This window comes from Mercenaria mercenaria, chromosome 19, assembly GCF_021730395.1.
Source record: "Mercenaria mercenaria strain notata chromosome 19, MADL_Memer_1, whole genome shotgun sequence".
Classification (NCBI taxonomy): domain Eukaryota; kingdom Metazoa; phylum Mollusca; class Bivalvia; order Venerida; family Veneridae; genus Mercenaria; species Mercenaria mercenaria.
Genome location: NC_069379.1, coordinates 26,618,192 through 26,645,269, shown reverse-complemented (window position 1 = coordinate 26,645,269; position 27,078 = coordinate 26,618,192). Strand labels below are relative to the sequence as shown.

At 35.9% G+C, this 27,078-nt stretch overlaps 1 protein-coding gene across 2 annotated transcripts; it reads right to left on the bottom strand.

Moving 5' to 3' along the window:
• Positions 1-151: 151 nt before the first annotated feature.
• LOC128551256 (uncharacterized) lies at positions 152-26,431 on the bottom strand. 2 transcript variants are annotated; one of them, XM_053532003.1, is made up of 8 exons: positions 25,465-26,431; positions 16,623-21,721; positions 11,514-11,777; positions 10,225-10,664; positions 8,959-9,057; positions 7,654-7,870; positions 6,226-7,143; positions 152-3,904 (listed from the first exon to the last, which is right to left on the bottom strand). In XM_053532003.1, exons 3-7 carry the CDS (start codon positions 11,723-11,725, stop codon positions 6,693-6,695), a joined length of 1,419 nt encoding a protein of 472 aa, XP_053387978.1. In that variant the 5' UTR covers positions 11,726-11,777; positions 16,623-21,721; positions 25,465-26,431; the 3' UTR covers positions 152-3,904; positions 6,226-6,692. The 2 variants fall into 2 exon arrangements, with proteins under 2 accessions (XP_053387978.1, XP_053387979.1); XM_053532004.1 differs by lacking the exons at positions 16,623-21,721; positions 25,465-26,431 and having other exon boundaries at positions 11,514-12,133.
• Positions 26,432-27,078: the final 647 nt, after the last annotated feature.

Below are 27,078 nucleotides of genomic sequence, written 5' to 3'. Positions count from 1 at the left end.
TATGGTAAACGACATATTAACATCAACTTTCAACTTTAGCATGTAAGATTAATGTCATTATTGAAATTATGCTAAAAATTCTTGTGTTTTTTTTCTAGAAAATTATATTGCACAACACAATAAATTTTACAATCTAGAGCCATGAGGGTTAAAGTGAAATGCTTCAGATTTATATGCAAGTTTCTGTAATTCATTAAGTACTTTCAACTGTTAGTGACTGATATCGTAACAAAGTAATTAAATGAGTTCTGGGCAGTACTAATTTATAACCTGTTAAATAAGCCTTTAAGTTTCTGCACCAATATCGAAAACTGTATATATCGTATACATTCGTTCGGTGCATCTAAACTTTCGGGTACATAATGTGACGTTCACTATGCAAACAGTTTATGTAAAATACATTGAAGACTGGCGCTAGCAGTACTTGATATCCAATCGTTCGACGCGATGAATTTTGCACGGGGTACTAAACTTAAAATTGTTTCTTTAATTTATACATTTATTGCTTTGAAGATATGTTCTGTTCTATTCTGTATTCAAAAATATATCCACTTAAATCACAACTTTTACAATAGGAATATCGAAACATAGGATAACAATAATATACATACAACAATAGGACTTTTACAACAAGAATAACAAAATAAAGAACAGAAATATCAATCATACAATAAAATAGTGAAACAAAGAAAGTTTATGATGTGAATAATAAAGCGTCATTAAATAACAATAACGAAACATGGATATATATATTTCAACGCTTGAGAGTCCTTCATTTGGAAGCTAACACAAAAGTATCGTAGAAACTGGCATACAAAATATGATTCCGATTTACACATGCATCTGCTTTTGTGCTTCTGGAAACATAGTTTGTAATTCATTTTGACACAAAAGGACATTCGATCCAGAATCGAATGTATATGAAACTGCTATTCTGCTAAAAAGGGGACTGAAAGAGTGTGGTTGTACCTATGGTTACCTAGGTTAAAATACACTGTAAATGTTAAAATATTAAAATATCTTTATTGTATAATTATGATTCTTTGAATATATACGTACTATTTCATTCTTATTTTATCAACACAAACATGAACAAAATTCCAACAGCTGCAGTTCCTACATGGGACACAGATAAAATATTTTAGAAGAACCATGTTTCTGCTGTACTATGATACGTTCAGAAACAATTGTCATAATTTTAATATAAACATTTCGATGGCCGTTTATTTTCAAGTCGACATGCATGATGCGATATGCAATGACAGAGGCTTTCCGGTCACGATGCTAATTTTTCTATGGATAGTTAGTAAATTGAAAAGTATGTTATATAAAGTTGGTGATGTCTGATCTATTGGATATGAAATAAAGGCTTTACGTATCTCATATAAATTCGTCGCTAATTTTCCAACTGCACAAGATCTCTGTAGTTACATGCAGAATTTCTGTTAGTATTTTGTCCTCTTCTCTTGCTTTTTTTTGGTTCTTTTCACTTACTGATGATGTACCTGTTGAGTCTTATCTTGTGCATCATCAGACGTACAAGGTTAACTGACTTTCACCTATCTTGTCAAATTATTCTGTTTGGGCTTTTACCTCTTTACCTTTACATATTTTACCTGGAGTCATTGACATACTTTTAACGATTTGTAGATTACTCTGACGACTGTACGCACTTTAACTACGCAAGACTTCCCACACATGTCATGTGTTTTGTAGGGTTGTTATAGTAACAACGACATTGTTTAGGTCGTATGGTATGGCGACTTTTGATGATAGAGGAAGTCCCAAGGTGGCCCGTCAGGTACGTTACAGGATTAGCTGAACTCAAACTATGACTTACGAGGATTGTTCTAATATGAATGTATCTAAGCACATAAAAATGTATCCTTGTTAGATTTCGATGAAAATTTTATTTGGTCCCCTCGAAGTATTCACCTCCAACAGATATGCAAACTTTCAGTCTTCATATCCAATCCTTGAAGGCATTTTCATAGTCCTTTGTAGCTATACTATGAAGACACTGGAGAACCGAGCTGTTTGCTCTGCACAAATTTTCGACACGAAAGGTATTTTTTGAGCCTTGGGAACAAAAAGAAGTCACACAGGGCAAGGTCAGGCGAATAACGAGGGTGGGGGAGCACAAAAACCTTTTCCTGCTTTAGAAAGTCTTGTAAAATAGAGCCTTGTGCGATGACGCATTGTCATGCAGCAATCTGACATTGGCCAAACCAGTTGCGGGTCTTCGATTTGAAATATTTCTTCAGTTTTCGAAGAACTTTAGTCTTGTAAAACTTCGCATTTACGGATTTGCCTTTAGGTACAGCAACCTGAATGGCAGGACCCTGAGTTGTAAAGAATGTGGCATACATTACCTTCTTGACACTTATAGTCCGCTTTGCAATGATAGTCTTTTGCCAGACTTTGTTGCCCATATTTTGTTCTGAATCTTTCGTTTGGGCTCAAAAATGTGAACCCATGTCTCGTCACCAGTGATGACATTTGCGAAAGACCGTGCCTTGTAATTTGGAAACTGTTTAAGCACAATTTTGCGCATTGCACGCGTGCCTTTTTCTGCTCATCTGTCAATAAATGGGGAATCCATCTAGCACGGATCTTTTACATTTTCCAATGGCGTTTCAGAATTCGTTGCTGTTTTCGGCCGACGGCCATGTGGTGCATCTTCTGTTGAAACTAACCCACATTTGAATTTCTTAAACCAACGGATAACTGCCGAAAAAAGACATTTCATTATGCCCATAAACAGACATATTACATCAAAAATGCCTTTACACCCTATGCCAAGAATACAACGATTCTTAATAAAGGACCATATTTCAACGGCGTACGCTGACCTTCTTCCAACCATTTTTGTATTAGTATACACGAGAAGGCAAAGTTAAGCGAGCGATAGACACAGCTAAAGTGAACGGATTTTAATGGGTGTGGTATCAATGTAAAACTAACATGTTTATCTACCCAATAATCTTAATTTCCTTGTGATTTTCGCATTATTGAGCGTGATAGCGTTCTAGATGCATTCATATTTGAACAATCCTCGTATTCCAGTTAGCTCTCTGTGACAATCTTTCAGTATAGGGACTCTATCTGGTCGGATACAAAGTATTATTTTGCACTTCTTCTGTACTTTCATTTAATATAATTAAGTTTATCCATGTGTTAGCCACAAAAATTGAAATACTTAATCTGAAAATTGTGCATGTGACTTAATAAAGGTCATATGCCGAAAACAGAGAGATATAAAATTTGTAAAGAACAGTCCTCTTTCTGTCTTGTTTTAAGACATTTTATCATTTGACAGTAGTTCGGATATATTGTCAATAAAAGACTGTACGTCTCCAACTTTCACGTCCATTTCAGGCAGATCATCAGCCTTGTCACCAATAGCAGGTGTTTTATATTTAACATTTTCTTCAGTAATTGATACTGAATAGATATCTTGCTTCATTTCACCTTTAGCATATACTAAGTCCACATTTGTTTCTGCTCTGTCACTGGGAAAGGCAATAGCCTGTACATATTCATCATCACATGACGACTGTGATTCTCCTGGGTTGGAAACTTCAAGTATATCTTTTAAATTACTAGGTGTGATATTTTTAAGAAAATTTTGACCAGCTTTGTACTCAAAATCTTTCAAGGTTGTACTGTTTCCACTAGGCAGGACTGCTGTTCTGTCAATTGCTTCAGCAGTTTGAGATAAAATCCATGTTTCCCTTGAGTCAGAATCTAGGGAACCGACACTTTCTGTTGTGCGCAAACTTTGTACTGAATGCTCATCCTGACTACAATGAACAGCCGGTATATTGCCTATACCGTCATATATGGGTATACTCTTCATAATGGCTTCTGTCCTAGCCTCTTTATTCTGGTTATTTCTGAAGGACTGAAAATGGTAATTAAAATTGTAATTTTATACAAATAGTTTTGGTAAATACATGAACGTTACTGAGACCAAAACAAACTGTTTTATTAAGCGGTTCAAAATATTATATAAATATTGCATTCCTGAGAGGGTGATATAAAACTGTTCACCACGAGATATATGAATATCGACCGAGGCGCCAGCCGAGGTCTATACTCTTATTTCGAGGGGTGAACAGTTTTATATCACCCTCTCAGGAATGCAATATTTATTTTATTATACCGAAAAGTTAAAAGGGTCAAAACATTTACTGGGAAATCAACATAATAATTTATTTAACATTAAAAAGTAATTACTAACCAAATAATGAAGACAGAATTAAAGAGTCTTTACTTGTTAGCACTCATAATTTGTGGTGACTTTGGTGTGTAATAAGACTTCTTTTGATAGATTTAGTCGAGACGTTTACATATCGCTGACCCCTATATTTATTCTAATACTAGTATTTCAAAATTGCGTCAATCAGTAACATTCGAAAAACGGTGATGAACTTTCTTTTTCTAAACGAAACATGTAAGTGTGAGCAGTCATTTTCTTAGTTAGATCATTTTCAATCTCATGGTGGTAGTTTCGAGTCAATATTGGATGAAAAGTTGTTTTCGAAATATTTTGCACGTAGAAAATTCGGCTGGGTTCGCACATGCAAGAGCGCCAGAAAAAGGTAATTTAATCCTAAAGTATAAGTATATAAGCACCTTGTCTGAAAATGTGTCGACTCAGTCTATTAATCAATGCGAAAGTATCAGTCTTTCAACGGGTGATATGAAAAAAATAATATCACATGCACAGAAAAACAAAATAATGCTGTTACGCATGTGATATGAAATTTTGGATCATATCACCGGCGCAGAAATTGAAAATAACGATTTTGCGCATGAGTTATAAAATTACTGGGGAATATGATATATTATTAAAGTTAAACTAACGGGAAATTTGCATTGGAAATTTATGTGAGGTATAATAATAATAATAATAATGAATATCAACGGTAGCATATTTCTGCCCCGAGAAAGCTACATAGTTCTTGCGATAACTCTAAATAAATTTGATAACTTAACAAATCATTATAATTTCTTTTGGAATTTTATTGCATATCTGACTCGGTAGCCTAGTGGTAGAGCGTCCGCTTTGAGTGCGGGAGGTCGTGGGTTCGATCCCTGGCCGCGTCATACCAAAGACGTAAAAAATTGTACTAGTACCTTCCTCGCTTGGCTCTCAGCATTAAGAGGATAGTGCTAGGACTAGTCAGCCAGGTGTCAGTATAATGTGACGGGGTGGGATATCATGCCACGTGTCTACGGCGTGATATTACAGTGAGGCAGCACTAAAAAGTTGGGCATTGTGCTCACTGCTACAAGTAGACAAGGCTTAAAAAACTATATCTTTTAATAAAGATCGTAATAAAGGCACTATCTTAACGGGCATTACTAGGATAACAAACTTAAACGATAAACAAATTGTAAAAGTTTAAGAATTACAAATACATTTTAGATATGTTTCAGTATTATCACGAACAATTATTTAATCGCAATAAATCTAAGATATCCAGTTATCTCGGGACAGAAATATGCCACTATAAATACCGACTGTAAGTTCTTCCTTTTTCATCTGATAGTCGTGTTAAGTCTTGCAGACAAAGACAAAACGTTTGCAGAAAGTAAATTTGAGAGTATTCCATTTTGTTTACCCTTTCAAACGGAAAGGCAAGGAAAGGCCTGTCCAGATTATAGTAAACAATAGCTATATGAACGTTGCATTTTAAAGAGCAGTGTTAGAGAACACTCAGTTTTATTGTAATAGAGTACCGCTTAAGCCTGCACTAGGGGGTGTAAGGGGTCTTGCAAGTTTCATATCCCCACATGAACAGACTCAATCAAACCGTGTCACTCTTCTATTGTGTTTCTTTGTTGATTTCTATACTTCCAAGAGATCGTTTCATAGATTTTATTAACTGTCACAACAGCAATCTTAAAGAACCTTGTATCGGCTATAAAAAAGTCTCCCCGCACTTGGATTCAATATTGTTATTTTCCTGGTTATTTGGTATCATGGAGAACACTTATTTTTACCGTGTTAGAATACCATTTTAATTGGTGTTAGGGGCGGGAAGGGTCTTGCACATTTAATCACCTCTCTTAAACAGACTCAATCGAATCGTGTCTGGTATTATGTTTCTTGGTTGCGTTCTTTGTTTCCAAAGAATCTTTTATTGTTTCCATTTGTTTCTCATAACATTGTTCAGGAGATAATAATTTAAAATCACATAATATATTCATTTTTACCTTTTCTACAACTGGATTACCGTCATAGTCGATAAACAGGTATTTGCTTGTGACGTACTCGCTGTTTTCCTCTACTAATCTCCTAATTACTCTTGGACGAGCATAATCGGCATACAGTTTCAGAATCTCACATTCCTCGCAATCCAGTGTCAAAACACAGGCACTTGTATCTATTATGTACGTAATATGTCCGCGCTTTGTTTTGTGTTCATGCAGTTCAGTGAAGTCTTCCAATAATACAGAAAGCACTACCTTTTCTGAAACCCCAGTTGTTTTCATTATTGTTGTAACAGTATGATAGAGAAACAAACAGTACTCCTTAGATTTTAGAATCTGACTTTCAGACGGCAGTAATCTCTTGATTAATTCTATGATGAAATCATCGCAAATCTTTTCCCACTGCACCAACTCTTTGCAGCTATATGCAGACCTTCTGTAAATGCCTTTTCTTTTACTTCCTATTCTTTTCACCACTGACAATGCATTTGAATCAAATTTTCTACATTTACAAGGGACGTCTTCATCATCAGACGTAAAAGGGAAATAGAAGTCTTCCCTGTGTCTTTACCCCTAATGCCATTGGATATTTCGCTGGGGCATTTACCTGTACCACCGTTAGGCACTTTACTAAGAGCCATCGTCACATTTTCTATAAATTCTTGGTTACTTTGACTGGCTGGTAGGCCTTTGATAACGGCTCTGGTTGCATTTTGACTTTGCGAGAGACTCCCACAGACGTCATTGCAACTCTGTGTGTGGATAACATTATGTAACGCCATTACTTGCATCAGTGGGGATTGACCAGATAGTTTGGGGTTGAATTTAAGCATATCTAAATTAGAATATGCTAAGTGAAGATTTTCTTGAAAATGATGCTCTACTCTTGACTGCTCCGATTCCTTCCGCATCAATGGCGGACTTTTGTAAAAGAAACGATAGTAAAAATAATATACATTTATCAAACAACAATGGTGGGCCTGTTATTGGCACGGATATATATATATATATATATATATATATATATATATATATATATATATATATATATATATATATATATATATATACGTAACTGTGCACAGTGTTTGCTACTGCTACGCTAAAGTATTGTATACTCGTACATGTACGTACATATACTCGTATAGATATTTGTTGGTATTATTAGTTAAATTTATGATAATAATTCACATTTAGACTGTCATTACACGAACATGTATCGGATTTTTATGTAAATGTTATAATATTTGTAAAAGGAACCGGTTATCGTCAAGAAAGGACAAATCCGGTCCCAAATGCACGTGCATAAACTATCAATTTTATGTCAAATTCTTGTTATCTGAAAATAAGTCCATTGGAATTTGGGTTACCGAGCAAACTTTCGCCCTTGGTTTGAATTGGATAAAAGAATAAATTCCGAAGACTAAATACCTCATAAACTCTTTGAACCTCTCCAATGCATCGTTGTCTCCTCTTTCTTCCAGGGCGTTTTCAATTTGCTTCGGACTTGCCTCAGGACCCATAAGTTTAAGCCATTCTTCAAACAAAGCAAAATACAAAGCAACCGTAGCTCCTTTGTTACTCAGCTCGACCCGATCAATGATCGAATTAATCCTCATACCTTTTCTGAGTAAATGCTGTCCATAACCTGTATTTATTAAAATATATTAAGTATGTACAACAGACGGAAATAACGTAATAAATAAAGCAACATGGTTCTTTCGCTAGTTGTTTTTTTTTGTATAATTTGTCTTTTCTATCGTCCATCTGAAAACATTACTATAGAAAATTGGTTAAACAATAACTGGGAATAACATGTCGGTACTTTCACCATCTGGCGACGGTTTAGAAACGAAAGCTCATGTTCTCATGTTCATAATATTAAAAAACTGCAATTGTAATGATGATGTAAGAGAAAATTTGTCAGGCAAAACGCCGTCTGATAGGTTCAAACCAAATAGATTGGTAGAAATAAAATAAGCAATATTGGACATCCGATTATACTGAACGATGAGTTTGAATGATTGGCCATCATAACTAACGTTCAGGAAGATTTAGGAAGATTGTGTATTTTAGTTATACTGCAGCTCTTGTTTCAAGGTTACAACACACTTGTTGATAGACAAGCCTAGAATTTCAACTTGCCATTGATCAATTTCAAGATTGAACAGAAAACTTGACCATGCTTGATGTTTGAGACTTGTCTCTATCACTTTTTCCTCAGAAACCAGGACGTGGAAATGAGGTTTGGCAAAAAGACACCATAATACAGTGCTGTACATAGCAACTAATAAAAGACGAGAAATAACATCGGAAGTAAAGGCTATCATGAAATTAACATAGGCAAAATATGATGAATGATTGTGCAGAAAACATATAGCTGGGTACCAGGAGAACACATCACATACAGATTAGAAAACATGACGAAGAGCAAATACTATGACAAGAAAGTTAGATGCGTAGATGAAACAGTTGAGAATACCGACAATATAACACTTTTCATTAAGTGATTTTGCTCACTGCGTATTATATTACTCAGAATCTGCGAGATACAGTTCAACACCGTCTCAAGGGTGAATAATTGTCTTTTGTTTTCATGTCGATACACAGTTGTATCTTTATTATTTATACTTATTTATACATTAAATTTTTTACGGAAACCCAAAACGCATTATCTTATTTTAAAGTTAAATATTTACAGAGCGGATAAACATACAGGCAAATGTAGTCACTTACCAAACAGATCAACGAAGAACAGTTTCCATGTAGCTGGATTTATAGTATAGACGAGGAAATTGAATACTTTGTTCCAATCCAAGTGTTGTTGTAAAGTTTCTGAAAAATGAGAGAATGAAGCAGTAGCCAACCAACACATCCTGAAAATCAGCTGGAGGTACCATCCATGTTGTACCACAGAAAAATGTTCTCAGTTTATTCCTACAGCCAATAATAAAGAAGTTACAAAATAAGCTATTCTTAGTAACATTAAAGGGAAGTAATTCAATTTTTTTTAAATTGTAAGTGAACAAAAAGAGGGATCTGTCAAATAAAACAAGAGCACTGCAATGCAGAGTAATATACACAAAGCAAAGTCATATATGACTTTTGACTCCTAAGAGTGACCTATATCTTAAAGTGAGTCATCCGAAACATACGCTTTACACGTTGTCTTGGTGTGGTGAACATCTGTGTCAAGTTTCATTGAAATCCTTCAAGCAATACAAGAGTTACAGAGCGACAAGAAACAAACTGATATGACATTTGACCCCAAAGTGTGACCTGGACCTTGAAGCGATCTGCCAAATAAAAACAAGAGCACTGCAATGCAGAGCAATATACCAAAGCAAATTCATATATGACCTTTGACTCTTTAGAGCGACCTAGATCTTGAAGCGAGACATCCAAAAATCTCTGCACGTCGTCTCGGTGTGGTGAACATTTGTGTCAAGTTTCTTTGAAACCCTTCAAGGGATTCAATAGTTACAGAGAGAACACATAATTGCTAACGGACGTACGGACAGACACAAGGACGAACAGACGGACACCGGGGGTATAACATAATACGTCTCTTCAGGCGTAAAATAAATCCCCAGTCTGCAAATATAAGGGGTGTAAGCTTCTATCTATACATTATATCATTACAAGGATGATTAACCCCCAGTCTGCAAATATAAGGGGTATAAACTTCTATCAATACACTATATCATTACACAGATGATAAATCCCCTGTAAGTTATTGCTCGCTTCCCAGTCCATTCCCAGTCCATTGTTCTCACACTTCTTTTGAAAAAAGAACTTGAAAGTTTACTTTTGATGTCATGTACTAAAGAATTTATTAAATTGTTTCCGGTCAATAAGTGTTTAAAGTGAAATAATGTTTTTCAATCGGATCAAATATTTCTAGTTCGGAGGATGAATTAATACTGGAAGTACTTACTCTTGTTACAATAGATAGCGTGGTCAGTAATTACACTGAATTTTCAAATCGCACAATGCACTTACCAAAAACTGATAACGTTTGCACAGGAGCTTCTTTCTTGTCCTTTTTGTCTGGAGCAAGCAGAGGTTTAACTTTCATTACTCTTGGTTCTGCGTGTGGAATATCGTTTTCTCGGTGAACAGGACTATCGCCTATGATATCAAGCTCTGGTAACGATCTATGCGTCTCCTTGCTTGAAAGCCTGCTCTTGTCGCTTTTCATAGTCGGAATACCTCGAAAAAATGTCGATAAATGGGCATTTGGCAATATTTCATCTGTATAACTGGAGGCATCTGGCACCAAGACACGAGAGGTTGAACTATTAATGTCTAAATCATCACTTCTTGCATCTATTTTTTCATCCAATTCTATGATAGAGCCTGATTCAAATAAAAAACTGACTTTCGACTTTGATCGTGTTTCGGGTGAATACCAATAACTTTGTTTATATCGTTCTCGCCGTCTGAAAATATCAAATACCGGCATCAATACAAGCCGTTTTAGCATTTTCTATCTGATGACTGAAGAGGTGTTGATAGTGGTAATCGTAGTAGTGTTGGTAGTAATGGTAATGAAATATTGATAGTAATTGTGGCTGTGATTTAGGAATACTGACAGAAGAAGGTATGTTTGATTGGAAGTCGTCTGATTGGTTCATTTATTTATTTTGTTGGGTTTAACGTCGCACCGACACAATTAAATGTCATATGGCGACTTTCAAGCTTTGATGGTGGAGGAAGACCACAGGTTCCCCTCCATGCATTATTTCATCACAAAGGAGCACTCGGGCAGAACCATCAACCTTCCGTAAGCCAGATGGATGGATTCCTCACATGAAGAATTCAAAGCCCCGAGTGAGGGTCGAACCCACATCAACCTATATTTGTAAGTTTGTATAGTCTTGGTCTTGTGTTTGAAATATTGTGAACTTTACAATGTAATAAAATACAAATAATTGCCAAAGAAATTCACATTACTAAGCAGCTTATGGATAACTGGTCCATTTAATATTGCGAAGTATTTTAACAAAATTTGTTGCTTTTTAAAAACGTTTTGTTATTATATAATAAGATTATTACGTGAAGCATTTTTTAAAGATATTGATAAGCAGATTCTTTAACAAGATGATTTGCCGTTAATAGCTTTCTTTATTTTAAATATTAAATATAGTATATCTAATTTATTCTATGCAATTAAACTGTGAAAAGCTAAAGGTTTCACAACTGTCAAACGTTGTGTTACTTGTAAACTGTTGAAGTGTTCGATGAATATATCTATGAAAGGAGAAAACCAATTAACCAAATACACGTACCTAATTAGGAATATGCGTTTACAGCAGAGAACAAATATTGCAAGAAGCAAAATACTGCAACATAACGCCACTATTATTATGACGATTTTAGCGATATGTTCCTCCTGTTCTTTAGTGTTGGGTGGTGACGTATAGTTTATACCTGACTGGAGCGTAGCGTTCATTGTCTGATTCATCTCAGATATCGAAGTCGGAGATGCTGAACTTAACATTCTTGAACACCCCAACAAGCTGCAAACGACAGCGTTATTCGTTGTTGGAAAACTAAAAGGAAAATAATTTGCAAATATAGTATTAACATAAAATGAAAAGGTGACATATCAAGAGTACATAATTTACACACAACTTATTTCCAATATGGCATTAAAATATGCAAAAGTAAAAGGACAATATTCCTTGATTTTCACGGAAACAACATTTATCCGTCACTGCAAAGAAAGACAATAACTATTTTCACTTACGCCAATTTTGTTTTTGATAAACAACTACAAAAGAAACATTATATTGAAGTCAAGGACAAAAAACAAAAGGTTAGTTAGATTATCTTCTTCGAAAATTATCATGACAAACAGACTAAATATCATTGAGTGACGGAAAAGATACAGCCAGGTCAATGTGATTTTTTTTCATTCTAACTGAAGTTCCTCTTCCCCCCCCCCCCCCCTCTGTATTATTTCGTATGTTCTACTTGTCATACAACATTTACTTTGGTTGCACGACTTTATCCATTTCCTTTTCCAGTCTTGCAGTCGGTCAAGATCTTCTTGGAGAGCCAAAGAGTCCGCGTGAGTGCGGTTCCATCGATAAACCAAAGAATCGAAAATAAAGAGGCGATTTGTGGAGAAGACCCTCTTCGAGAGTCGTTAATATACAAAGAAACAGGAGTGGGTCCAGTAGTGACCGATGGGGATGATTTATTCGGAAGAGAGATGTTCCACGACGATCTGTTTGCTGCGATTAGAGAGTAAGCTCTGCATTCAACATAGGATCTTGCCTTAATGCGATAGCGTTCTATCTTGGCTAGGAGACGTTGACGTATAACCCATTCAAAGGACTTGCTGAAATTAAGGAGGATTGGTTTAGGATAAAAGACAAGTCTTGAAGCTTGAGAAGGTGTTGCTTGCCGCTGTCTCTGTACATGAAGATTGGTAAGACGTTGGCTTCCTTTCAAACAGAAGGGACTCTATGGTGCAGAGATTCGTTATATACAGTGGTAAGAGCAATATACCGGTAGTCTGCGTAGACTGAGAAGTCGCTTTGGCACGTTGTCTGGACTTGAGCTCTTGTGTGGGAAAAGATCATTTACCTCTACTGTAAAGTGATGAATGTACTCTCCTATGACTGGTACATCAGACGTTGTTTCGGGGTTAAACACTCAAGTTAAATGTATGTTGAGTATAGTTGCCTTCGTGCTAGAATTGTTGTAGTCAACACAATCAGTCTTTAATGGGAGATGTTACTTACTACTTTACCCTCACTTAGTAGAGATTCTCAATACTGTCGTAGACCAAGTCACTCACATATGCATGGTTGGCCTTACCACATTATTCTTGCTCTTCGTTGTTGATAGTCTGATATAGTTGAATCTCTTTCCATGATCGAGTCAGCCGGGCTGTGTTGTATGCTCGTCTGCAGAGGCGATTGATTTTTCTGATGACACAAGTATAACTGTGTCTCGTTATGAACATCTTTGATTCAACCATAGTACATGACTTCCGCAAATTCTGGCCCTTGAGTATCTTTGGTGTGACTGTATGATATGATCCGCGAAGTCAGTACGACAGTGTAGAACGAGTCTGGTGTCGCATCTCTCCTCAGCAGAAACTTCCTATGTGGTGGTGGCTTTTTCTAACTGCTCTTTTGCGTGCCTGTTCAAATACAACATCATGGTCGCTTTTTCCAGGAAAGGCTTTACACCTTTCAACTTTAGAGGCACTTTCATAATGTATAAGTCCAATGTGTTAGCGTGTCTTTTTCTGGAAGTCTATTTTGTTCTCAGATGAGATGCCACACACAGTAACCAAAAATCGTATCTTAACTTGTTTGATCCAGTCACAAAGTTTAAGGTCAACTTATGGAAGGTTTAGATCTCCGGTTAGCCAAATAGTGGCCCCTGATGCTATCACAGTAAGTAAGGTCACAGCTGGATAGGCTATATGTAGAGCCAATTATTAGAGGTGTGCTACGTGGACATTGAATAGATGAAGCTGGGAATTCATAAGAAGTCCTCATATTGTATCTTTTGCAGCTATTAAATCTGTTTTGTTCTCTGACTTTCTTAAAAAGTAGTATCCACTATAAAGGGCATCCCTCTCATGAATGCGAGGACATAGCCATGTCTCACGGCCATTTCTTCAATATCAGCCAGAATGATGCTCCCTTGGCTCTCATACTCTGTAAGTTCGCTGCCAATAAACGAAAGACAGCGGTCTGGCTTGTGTGCAAGTCAGGACAGAAGATGAGATGTGCTGGGGTTAGCCTAATGAATTGACCCAGAAAAGGCTCTTGAATCTAGTGTGGTCGTGGATTGGTCAGTCTTCTGACAAGACACTGTAGAGCTCGGTAGATATAGATATATAAATGGAGTCTGGAGATGATGTTTAGAAGTTGGGAGTTTCACATCTGAAGCAAAGTCAACTGGTCTTTGTTGTGATTCCTCTGTATACCATCAGTGGGATGTTCATGTTGGTGATGTGATACCGGGCATCACAACTGCCGCAAGCTATAGCGTTCTGCTTACTTTTTCATGGCTTTGCATGTGTTCCATAACCACAGATCCCCTCTCTAAATTCTAGTTTGTTTTGTTCTTCACTTTGTTTTCTCGTTTAGGGCAAAGCCATTATCATATATTGGGACCATACGCCGCCTTTCATGGAATTGTACTCGTGCATCATTGAAGGTTCCATGTGCACCGCCGTATAAATACATCTGATGTCTCTAAATTATATTCTGGTACTTATAACATGTGTAAATGTTGAGTTTTGTTCAACCCGGGACTAGAGGGCGTGAACGGAAGATTGCATTTCCAATACCGCCCATGAACTGGCTCAATCACACTGAGCCTGCAACATTTGCGTTTATGTCGTGTCGGGCGACCTGTAGTTTCCCAAGTTTTCTATTTTCCAAATGGAATTTGAAGTCTGGACCAGGGTTTGGATGACAGTCACTTGACCTTTAAATCTGTTCAGCAAAGAGATGTCATCTTATGTCAAGCTTGTAGACCAAACCTGGCGAGAGCCAATAGTGCTTTATAGCGTGAACATCAAATCTCCCCTGGTGGATGTATGCACGTATTGAGTGTACAATAATACTGAGTAAGGGTTAGCGTAATGTTTAACATAGGTTTGATAGCGTACATTCAATGCGTGCGTACACTTATTGCGGGATATTTAATGCCGACCAATGGAACTTTGTAAATCTCTTTTGTCTGAATTTGGACTGACAAATGTACGCCACCGGAAAAGCGAAAGTTTTAAATAGCGATATCGTGTAACAGGGTATTTTTAGTTTATTTTTTCAAAAGAAGATAAAGTTTTGGGACTATGAATTATTGAAGTTCTTTCAATATTAAGTAGGTTGATCAATTTCAATTCAATTTCTCTCAAGAAACGAGTATACCTGACAAACATGTCAATAATTCAGTGCAGAAGGGTTTTATCATTTCAATTTTATCTACGGAATGAAAACGATATACCCAGACTTTACTCGTATTTAACAGGAAGTTTAGCGATATAATACATGTAAAGTAATATTGCATGGGCCGTCGAGCATTTCTTCTACATGTACATATAACCGTATATATCTATATGTAAAACAGACGAGACAGAGAGATTAGAGATAGAAGAGAGATAGCTAAATTGGCTTAGGTTGCTATGAAATAAAATCCTCTGTCAGTTATGTATTATGTTAAGATACTGTATAATGAACTTTTATGTGAAAATAAATTAATGTTTGTGTTCTGCAGTGAAACAGTAGCAGAAAAACCTCCCTTAAACCGACAAGTATATGTCATTGTAAGTTATGGGAAGGTTTTCTTGTAGGTGGAAGCCATCTTATTTTTGAAGAAAATAACAGATTTCGTCTGTGAAAAAAATTGGAAACAGATTGCCGCCGCCAATGATGTTTATTTCACTGATATTTTAAGGTATTTCATATATGAGCATTGAACACATTACGTAAAACAGTAGCACACATTGTATGACGAATATACAATAAACACTTTGAAATGATTAGAGTTTTCACTAGGAATCAATGCAATAAGTATTTATTTTGGAGACGTGTATATTCACCCATCAATATTATAGAAGTCAAAAGCCTGTCTTGATGTTGTTTTCATAAAAACCCTATTTTTCAAGGGTCTGTCAAATGTATCGACATGATATTACAGAGTGAATGGACTTGATGAACCATGATTTCTACTGAACCAGGCAGAGTGAATGGACATAATGAACTATGATTTCTACTAAACCAGGCAAAGTGAATGGACTTGATGAACCATGATTTCTACTGAAACAGGCAAAGTGAATGGACTTGATGAACCATGATTTCTACTGATTCAGAACAAGGCAGAGTGAAAGGACTTGATGAACCATGATTTCTACTGAACCAGGCAGAGTGAATGGACTTGAAGAACCATGATTTCTACTGAACTATGCAGAGTGAATGGACTTGAAGAACCACGATTTCTACTGAACCAGGCAGAGTGAATAGACTTGATGAACCACGATTTCTACTGAACCAGGCAGAGTGAATGGACTTGATGAATCATGATTTCTACTGAACCAGACAAAGTCAAATGCACTTACTGAGTAAATGAAAGTAAATTAAAATTATGAAAAAAAGTTTTTTTTTGTGATTCATGCAAAGAAACGGCTAATGATCGATTTCATACAATTTTACTTGCCTCAGCGGTGCCAGTCATCATTAAATCAAAACTTAATTAGAAGGGGTAAGGGAGTCAATAGCAAATTTCAAACTCTTGAGAATTCATTTTAATTTAACGTGGATTTAAAAACATAATATATTTAATATAATTATTTTCAAACTGAGGAAATAAGGTTTAATCCACTTAAAATAACTAGATATGATTAAAACTATACGACCACTTACCTTTTTTCGATGTTCTCGAGCGTTCTTACGCCGTACCGGACATCATGGTACTGCTGGCGAAGGAATTACATTTAATCTTATCCAAACTGAACAAGACTTAATTCAAATTTATGTGAAACGGATGTCCGCATTTCGTGTTTACTTTCCTCGTCTTTAGAATAGGTGGATATGATTCATAATAGGTAAAGCGGAAGAGTTTCGTTGATTTATAATTTATTAAACTACAATGATTACACAATATGATTATCTGTCACGGTCTAATTTTAGAATGAGCACGTAACCATGGCAGTGATGATAGAGATTCATGTTTAAATGAGCAAATATAGAGAGATGTTAAGTTTTGTTTAGTCCTTTATTTGTTAGAATTAGGCATATCATTTCTCAGCAAACAAATCATGAAGTTGCTTAGAAGTGTTTAACGCGGTTTGAATTTTCGAATATTAATATCCCAACGAGAACACCATTTTACAGTTTTGACATGAACAGTATGGTAAAAAATAACAGCTAGCGGTACTGTCTACGGGTACGGGAAATTTGCTTACCTTTGCTTAACCTACTGGGAAATAGCCTGTTATAACCTGTATTGAAATTAATTGGCAAGTAAACATTGTCAACATTAATCCTGTCCAATGAATTTCAGTACCATGGAAAAGTAATCTATCCGTGCTAGATAATCTATCAGTGATAGATCTGCCTATATTATACATACTCAGTATCTTTATTTCCTCCAAATTGAATCGATCAGTCCTATAACTGTTTTCAATGATTTGTTTTTCATATTTGAAAAGGACCCAGGAACTTATTTAAAAAGAACGTTACCAATTGTTACTAAATTCGTTGAGCCATGACAATAGCAATCATGTAACCCAAAAATAAAAAGTCCAAAAATTAGTGCAACTTGCTGCTAGTCGCTATGCAGCAAGTATAGTGACATCTACGGAAATAAACAAATCTGCCGCAAACGTTACGCACTTCTAGGGAAAGAATATAACTTTTTCGTGACATCTGACAGAAAAAACAAGAGGACCATGATGGTTCTGAATCGCTCACCTGTCTCCACATGACCCAATTTTCATGAAGATCCATTTAAAAATATGGCTTCTAGAAAGGTCACAAGGTTTTTCTATTATTTGACCTAATGACCTAGTTTTTGAAGGCACATGACCCAGTTTTGAACTTGACCTAGATATTATCAAGATGAACATTCTCACCAATTTCCATGAAGATCTCATGAAAAGTGTGGCCTCTAGAGAGGTCACAAGGTTTTTCTATTTTTATACCTACTAGTTTTGACCACACGTGACCCAGTTTCAAACTTTATCTAGATATCATCAAGGTGAACATTCAGACAAATTTTCATGAAGATCCATTGAAACATATGGCCTCTAGAGTGGTCAAAAGGTTTTTCTATTTTTAGACCTACTGTCCTAGTTTTTGACCGCAGTTGACCCAGTTTCGAATTTGACCTAGATATCATCAAGATAAATAATCAGACCAACTTTCATACAGATCCCATGAAAAATCTGGCCTCTAGAGAGGTCACAAGGTTTTTTTTATTATTTGACCTACTGACCTAGTTTTTGATGGCACGTAACCCAGTTTCAAACTTGAACTAGACATCATCAAGGTGAACGTTCTGACCAACTTTCATGAAGATCCATTGAAAAGTATGGCCTCTAGAGAGGTTACAAGGTTTTTCTATTTTTAGACCTACTGACCTAGTTTTTGACCGCAGTTGACCCAGTTTCGAACTTGACCTAAATATCATTAAGATGAACATCCTGATCAACTTTCATACAGATCCCATGAAAAATATGGCCTCTAGAGAGGTCACAAGGTTTTTCTATTATTTGACCTACTGACTCAGTTTTTAAAGGCACGTGACCCAGTTTCAAAATTGACCTAGATAGCATCAAGATGAACATTCTGACAAATTTTCATGAAGATCCATTGAAAAGTACAGCCTCTAGAGAGGTCACAAAGTTTTTCTATTTTTAGACCTACTGACCTAGTTTTCAACCGCACGTGACCCAGTTTCAAAACTGACCTAGATATCATCAAGATAAACATTCTGACCAACTTTCATAAAGATCCCATGAAAAATGTGACCTCTGGAGTAGTCACAAGCAAAAGTTTACGGACGGACGGGCGCACGCACGCACGGACGGACGGACGGACGTTTATGTGGCATTTTCTTTGATCTTTAGGGGCTAATTTCCACATAAATTAGGTGGTTTTCTTCTAATTTCATATAAAACATGGACGGAATGAAGCTCATAGACCCCAGGACGTTGGCCCGGACGGACGGACGACGGACGACGGACGCCACGCGATCACAAAAGCTCACCTTGTCACTTTGTGACAGGTGAGCTAAAAATGCATCCTGCGTATAAATTTCAATCAGGTCCGTACATTTATAACAACAGCTTTGTAACTTTCTTTAAACAAGATGGCCATGAGGGCCCTCTATCGCTCACCTGGCCTACTGACCTAAAGATCATCAAGATAGTTTCATTAAGATATGGTCATAAATGTGGTCTCTAATGTTTTACTAACTTTTCCTTTGATTTGACCTGGTGATCTAGTTTTTGACCCCATATGACTCAGATTCGAACTTGACCTAAAGATCATCAAGATTAACATTCTCACTAAGTTTCATGAAGATACAGTCATAAATGTGGCCTCTAGAGTGTTAAAAAGCTTTTCCTTTGATTTGACCCGGTGACCTAGTTTTTGAACCCACATGACCCAGATTCGAACTTGACCTAAAGATCATCAAGATTAACATTCTGACTAAGTTTCATGAAGATATAGTCATAAATGTGGCCTCTAGAGTGTTAACAAGCTTTTCCTTTGATTTGATCCAGTGACCTAGTTTTCGACCTCACCTGACCCAGATTTAAACATGACCTATAGATCATCAAGATTAACATTATGACCAAGTTTCATTAAGATATGGTCAACAATGTGGCCTCTTAGGGTGTTAACTAGCTTTTCCTTTGATTTGACCTGGTGACCTAGTTTTTAAACCTACATGACCCAGATTCAAACTGGATTTTGAAATTATCATGAGTAACAGTCTGACTAAGTTTCATGAAGATACAGTCATAAATGTGGCCTCTACAGTGTTAACAAGCTTTTCCTTTGACTTAACTTGGTGACCTAGTTTTTGACCCCAGATGACCCAATATCAAATTCGTCCAAGATTTTATTAAGGGTAACATTCTGACCAAGTTTCATTAAGATTGGGCCAAAATTGTGACCTCTAGAGTGTTAACAAGCTTTTCCTTTGATTTGACCCGGTGACCTAGTTTTTGATCCCAGATGACCCAATATCAAACTCATCCAAGATTTTATTAAGGGTAACATTCTGAACAAGTTTCATTAAGTTTGGGCCAAAATTGTGACCTCTAGAGTGTTAATAAGCTTTTCCTTTGATTTGACCTGATGACCTAGTTTTTGACCCCAGATGACCCAATATCAAACTCGTCCAAGATTTTTATGAGGGTAACATTCTGACCAAGTTTCATTAAGATTATGCCAAAATTGTGACCTCTAGAGTGTTAACAGTCAAATTGTTGACGACGGACGGACGACGGACGACGGACACAGGGCGATCACTAAAGCTCACCTTTGAGCACTTCGTGCTCAGGTGAGCTAAAAATCAAACCATGACAACAAATTGTTGATAGTTGTACATTGTAGAATTGTTTTCGATCAGAACGTGTAGAATTACCTATAGAAATAGATGAACTAGTGCTGAGATCATAGTATATGTCAAAATATGAACTCTACTCTATGTTAAAAATTACGATACAGATTTTTGCTAATCTTCAAGATATCAATACACATTATATGAAGGAAGAATGAAGGATATGAATTTCAAAGTAGTTGTTTCGTTATCAATTAACATCTCTCTCTCTCTCTCTCTCTCTCTCTCTCTCTGTCTGTTAATGTTTGCAGTGAAAGGCGTATGTTTCGTTATGACCATATTAGGGAAATACACTAATTTTAGATAATTTGATATAGTCGGCCAACCCTCTAAAAAGTTATTTGATTTGATCACTTTTTCAAACAAACACCAATGTTAGCTCTAATAAAAGGCTCAAACCTCAAATCATTCGTATCTCAAATCATCTCGAACATTAAATTATCCGAACCACAAATTATCTAAAGACGATTTCTACAGTTTAATTTTCTGTTAAATTTGCTTATTGTCAGGCATTGACCAATTTTGATTCAAAACAACCTATGAAAATATAGGTCACAAGGATCATTATAAAGTTATCGCATGCCCAAAGTTTTTAAACGAGCCAAATTGTACGAATACTTTACTTGTTTACAACTGCAAACAGAATAGTTCCCAAAACCAAAGCAGCTTTGTTTTTTTGTAAAACACAATAAGCTAAATTAGTTTCGTTCCGCATTTTATGTGTGGAAAAATCCCATTTCAACATATAGAATTATTTTTTTAAAGAATGTTTTTCCCATATAGAAAGCAATATTCGAATTCAACAAGTTATCAATATAGAAAATATATCCATAGATGTAACAAGATTTTAAAATAAATATTATATAAGTATATATGTAAAAAGACTTAACAGTCTATTTATAATATACTTAATGCTTCATTTCTCCAGTATCAAATCATAATCAACAAACAGTCTTTCTCTAGTCTCCAATTACAGTCAACAGTCCGTTTAGAAAATAGATCCACATCTTCTTCTAAGCTGTAATTTTCTTTGACGTACCAGCCGCGCCTCTTGCTCACGCATAACTTGCAATTTGTGTTTAATTTGCAGACAAAATGGCACTGAGCAAATTAGTTCAGCACAATGTTTCGCATGATAATAGCACAGCGCAATAAGTTGCTTACATATACGACAAGACTGTGTGTGCTTCTTGCGACATGATCTAGTATGTGCAACAACTAGTTTCATCTTGTGGCAGCCGGAAAATAAACAATTAAGGTCGTTACATGAAACACTGTGTACCAATGTACAAATACAACGCTCAATGGCTTCTCGTCGTTCCTCTGAAGACGATTCATATAAAGGCTGGCTCTCTCTGTTGCAACAAGTTTGACATATATCAGATCTCTGAAATACACACAAAACTCAATTCTCTCAGTCTCAACTGTTGGTCATACAACGTAAGACGATCCTTTACGTCTCGCATCATTTCTTTATCATACACTAATTCCTATAAATTCAGCACATTGATATGGAAGAGCATTAGTGAAAGGTGCATAACATATGGATATGTAGGTAGATGACATCGAACTAGCACTTAATATTACATTTGTACTATCTACGAGTCAATAAAGGTAGCCAATTAACATTTTTGCCTTCGATAGATGGATTGACTTTCAAAGGGGCAGTCTCCATAAGGCTGTTTTCCTGGTACAAACAGATTTTGATATATTTTTGCTAACAGTTAGCCTTATGAATGGGCCTTACATCCCATAAGTAGTTAGCCAATCGGAGCTTTAGTTTTGAGAGAATTATGTCTGAAGTGTGGGTGGGGTAATTCCATACTTGTCCTGCCTTACATAACAAATAGGTGAATTTCAATGTTTTTATATCAGCTGAACTAAACGTAAAGGGGTATAATGTGTACACTATAAACACATACTGACATGATGTAGGACATTTGATTCTGCAGCATACCTTTACAAAAATATGCCTCTTCATATGCACTTTGTAGAATCTTATACATTTTGCATCTACCATCTTTGCGGAAAACCACAACATTTCTTGATACAAGAAGAGAGACAAATCCCATTTATTGAGAATACTTGTTAATGACTAGACATTGCAGAATTATGGGGATTTTTCTGTGCTTTTCCTATGAAGTGACTTATTTGCCCTTGACTGTAGAAAAAGACATGAGAAAAATGCAGAAAATGCCAAACTTTCTTATTTCACAATTTCAATTATTTTTATGTGTAAAAGTAACCACTGCTTAATGAAATGTACTGTACTTGACTCTTAAAATCATATTTTAATTCTCAGTTGCTATTAATTTGATATTGTCATACAGCCTTTACACTCTCTTAGCGTTGCTGTACTGGTGAAAGCAATGGGGAAAAGGTACATACTTTGCAATTAAATATAAGAGCCTGGTGTATATTTACTCCTTGTGTTATGTTTTCTGTTTCAACTTTCTGATATTTCATCGTCTTTATGTTATTCTGCATAACCATCACGTGAGGAGTTATGCACTTTCGGTGCCCCATACCTCAGATGCAGCATCTGTCAAAGCTATCATGAGTTTGTCATGTGTATGGGATGGCTTTAATTTTGCTGGTGGCATTTAAAACTTAAATAATAAGTAATAATAATGCCTGTTTTTATAAATATGTTAGTTCTCTGTTTTGGCGAAAGCTTTGTCATATTGGCAGATTTATATCTATGTCTGTCTTTTTGACACACAAGGCACTTCACAGAAGAAGGGGATGATGGTGGATCTAGTTCTGAAGTGCTGACATTATTATTTGATTGCCGTTCCCTTAAGATGGAGTTAGGCAAGGAGGACGCTTGAATCCCGTAACATTTATCACAAAGGAAATTACTCTCACTAACTTTTGATTTTGATATTGAAGGTAAAACACAAATATCATGTTCATTCAATCTTCTTAGTCGGGACAAACGCCCTTATCTGACTTTACAGCCTCTACAGATTTTGCCTCTTGACTTTGCCACATCATATTGAAAACAAAATGTATACAAATATAAACTTGTTATTATATATGCAGAACAATAACCTCCTAGGTTTTATATTCAATTCTTTGAATTAAAGTATTAACAGTGCATAACTACAATATATAATCTACCAGAACATATACGGTAATGATTTACATAGCATGTGTTATGCAAAACAAAAAAAAACTTGCATAATTCATTAAATATTGGTGCAAAAGTTATGCATCTTTTGTCATATGATGTGGGTGACGATGTGGAACAACTACTTAAAGTTTGAATTAAATATGTATTTCATAATAACTCAGCTATAGTGAAAATGCATCAAAATTAACCTTAAATTCTAAGTAACAGGGGGCTTAATTCATGAAAATATTGTGCCAGGGTTATGCACCTTGTGTCATATGATGTGGGTAATGATGTGGAACAATCATTTTAAGTTTAAATCAGATCCATGCAGTAATAACAGAGATAGAGTGAAAGGGCATCAAAACTTTAACCTGAAATTCTAAGTAAAAAGGGGGAACAATTTATGAAAAATTTGTGCCAGAGTTATGCACCTTGTGTCATATGATGTGGATGATGATGTTGAACAACTACTTTCAGTTTGAATCAAATCAATTCAGTAATAATAGAGTTAGAGTGAAAGTTCATCAAAACTTTAACCTGATATTCTAAATATAAATGGGGAATAATTCATGAAAAAAAATTGTGCCAGAGTTATGCATCTTGCTTCATATGATCAGGGTGATGATGTTGAACAACTGTTTATAGTTTGAATCGAATCGATTCAGTAATTACAGAGATAGAGTGGAAGTGCATCAAAACTTTAACGTGAAAATCTAAATGAAAAGGGGGGGGGGGGGGAATAAATAATGAAAAATTTGTACCAGAGTTATGGCCATTAGGTCAGATGATGCGGGTAATGATGAGGAATAACTATTTTAAGTTTGAATCAAATCCATCAAGTAATTACAAAAATAAGTAGAAAAAAAGAGAGAGTTTAAAAATAACTTTAACCAAGGTGAGGACGCGGAAACACGCCGACGCTGACACCAGGTCGAGTAGGATAGCTCTCCTCATACTTCGTATAGTGGAGCTAAAAATGATATTTAGTTAAATACGGTATGATTAGAATTATTTTTACACATGAATGGATTGAAATTCTGAAATAAGAAAATTTGGCATTTTCTGCATTTTTCTCATGTCTTTTTTCTGCAGTCAAGGGCAAATAAGTCACTTCATAGGCAAAGCACAAAAAAATCCCCATAATTCTGCAATGTCTAGTCATTAACAAGTATTCTCAATAAATGGGATTTGTCTCTCTTCTTGTGTCAAGAAATGTTGTGGTTTTCCGCAAAGATGGTAGATGCAAAATGTGTAAGATTCTACAAAGTGCATATGAAGAGGCATATTTTTGTAAAGGTATGCTGCAGAATCAAATGTCCTACATCATGTCAGTATGTGTTTATAGTGTACACATTGTACCCAATTACTTTTAGTTCAGCTGATATAAAAACATTGAAATCCACCTATTTGTTACGTAAGGCAGGACAAGTATGGAATTACCCCACCCACACTTCAGACATAATTCTCTCAAAACTAAAGCTCCGATTGGCAAACTATTTCCGGGATGCAAAGCCCATTCATAAGGCTAACTGTTAGCAAAACTATATCAAAATCTGTTTGTACCAGGAAAACAGCCTAATGGAGACTGCCCCTTTTGCAGATACTGAGTCAAATGTTCGAATTATGTAACGGTAACTCAAAAATTGGAACTCCAGGGTAGGCCATACATTTGTGTATGCTTAATATGTTTAAATCCATAAACACTGAGTACAATGTATGGATATGTAGTTTGATGTACCCACTTTACATTTTTACCAACTATAGGAGCCAACAAATGTAACCCAGTATGACAAACGTTCAAATTTTGCTGATAAAAAGGCATTACTCTAACTTAAAGTTTTAGGTTAGTATCTCTAAATTTTGAGTCAATTAATAAACGTTTATGGGACTAATGCCGTATCATACAATTCAAACAGAAACTTAACTTCTTGTCTTAGTTAGTTTGTATATTTTACGACATAGTTAACCTTTGTATCATTAAAACATATACATTGTATACTATGTTTACTTACCTGATACTTTTCTTCAGTTTTATTTTCAGAGTTTGCATCACATGACTTGGTACCTGTTGATGTAGGGGGCAAGGCATTTGGCTCCTTGTTCACTCCATCTTTGCTTTCATCAAGTTTAATTCTTTTGACTTTAATTTTTGGAACCTGTTTGAAATAAAATACCACTAAACAAACGCATATGTAACAAGAGATCACAGAGTGATCTTGGCACCCACCAATGTGCCATTTTTGAGTGTTCCAAATTTCAAGACTTACTGACTAGCACAAGGTCAAATTTCATTTCCATACACAACACTGTGCATGTGGTCCAAATTCGAAAGCTGTAGCTTGAGAAATGTGAAAGTAGGTCACTAGGTCAATGTCAAGGTCAAAGTTTCTTTCGGTACACAATCCTATGCATCTGGTCTAAATTTGAAACCTATAGCTACAGAAATGTGAAAGTAGGTCACTAGGTCAATCTTAAGGTCAAAGTTCATTTCGGTACACACAACTATGCAAGTGGTCCAAATTTCAAGGCTGTAGCTTGAGAAATGTAAAAGTAGGTCACTAGGTCAAAATCAAAGTCAAATTCTATTTCGGAATACAAAACTATGCATGTGGTCCAAATTTGAAGCCTGTACCTTCAAAAATGTGAAAATAGGTCACTAGGTCAATGTAAAGGTCAAAGTTCATTTCGGTACACAAAACTTTGCATGTGGTCCAAATTTGAAGGCTATAGCTTGAGAAATGTAAAAGTAGGTCACTAGGTCAAAATCAAGGTCAAATTTTATTTCGGAATACAAAACTATGCATGTGGTCCAACTTTGAAGCCTGTACCTTAAAAATGTGAAAGTAGGTCACTAGGTCAATGTTAAGGTCAAAGTTCATTTCGGTACACAAAACTATGCATGTGGTCCAAATTTGAAGGCTGTAGCTTGAGAAATGTAAAAGTAGGTCACTAGGTCAAAATCAAGGTCAAATTTTATTTTGGAATATAAAACTATGCATGAGGTACAAATTTGAAGCCTGTACCTTCAAAAATGTGAAAATAGGTCACTAGGACAATGTGAATGTCAAAGTTTATTTCGGTACACAAAACTATGCATGTGGTCCAAATTTGAAGGCTGTAGCTTGAGAAATGTAAAAGTAGGTCACTAGGTCAAAATCAATGTCAAATTTCATTTTGAAACACGGAACTATGCATATGGTCCAAATTTGACGCCTGTACCTTCAAAAATGTGAAAGTAGGTCACTAGGTCAAAATCAAGGTCAAAGTTTTTTCCAGTGCACAAAACTATGCATGTGGTCCAAATCTGAAGGCTGTAGCTACAGAAATGTGAAAGTAGGTCACTAGGTCAAAATCAAGGTCAACTCATGTCAAGGTTCATCTTGCCACTCAAAAATATACATGTGGTCCAAATTTGAAGGCTGTAGCTACAGAAATATGAAAGTAGGTCATTAGGTCAAAATCAAGGTCAACCCATGTCAAGGTTCATATTGCCACTCAAAAATATACATGTGGTCCAAAGTTGAAGGCTGTAGCTATAGAAATGTGAAAGTAGGTCACTAGGTCAAAATCAAGGTCAACTCATGTCAAGGTTCATCTTGCCACTCAAAAATATACATGTGGTCCAA

What these genes read in the sequence shown, in the direction of transcription:
- LOC128551256 (XM_053532003.1), bottom strand. Translation starts at nt 11,725, where the DNA reads ATGTTAAGTTCAGCATCTCCGACTTCGATATCTGAGATGAATCAGACA. An exon ending in AAACGCATATTCCTAATTAG is followed by an intron (nt 10,665 to 11,513) that starts GTACGTGTATTT and finishes TGATATTTTCAG; the next exon opens with ACGGCGAGAACGATATAAAC. An exon ending in AGGTTCAAAGAGTTTATGAG is followed by an intron (nt 7,144 to 7,653) that starts GTATTTAGTCTT and finishes CTTTTACAAAAG; the next exon opens with TCCGCCATTGATGCGGAAGG.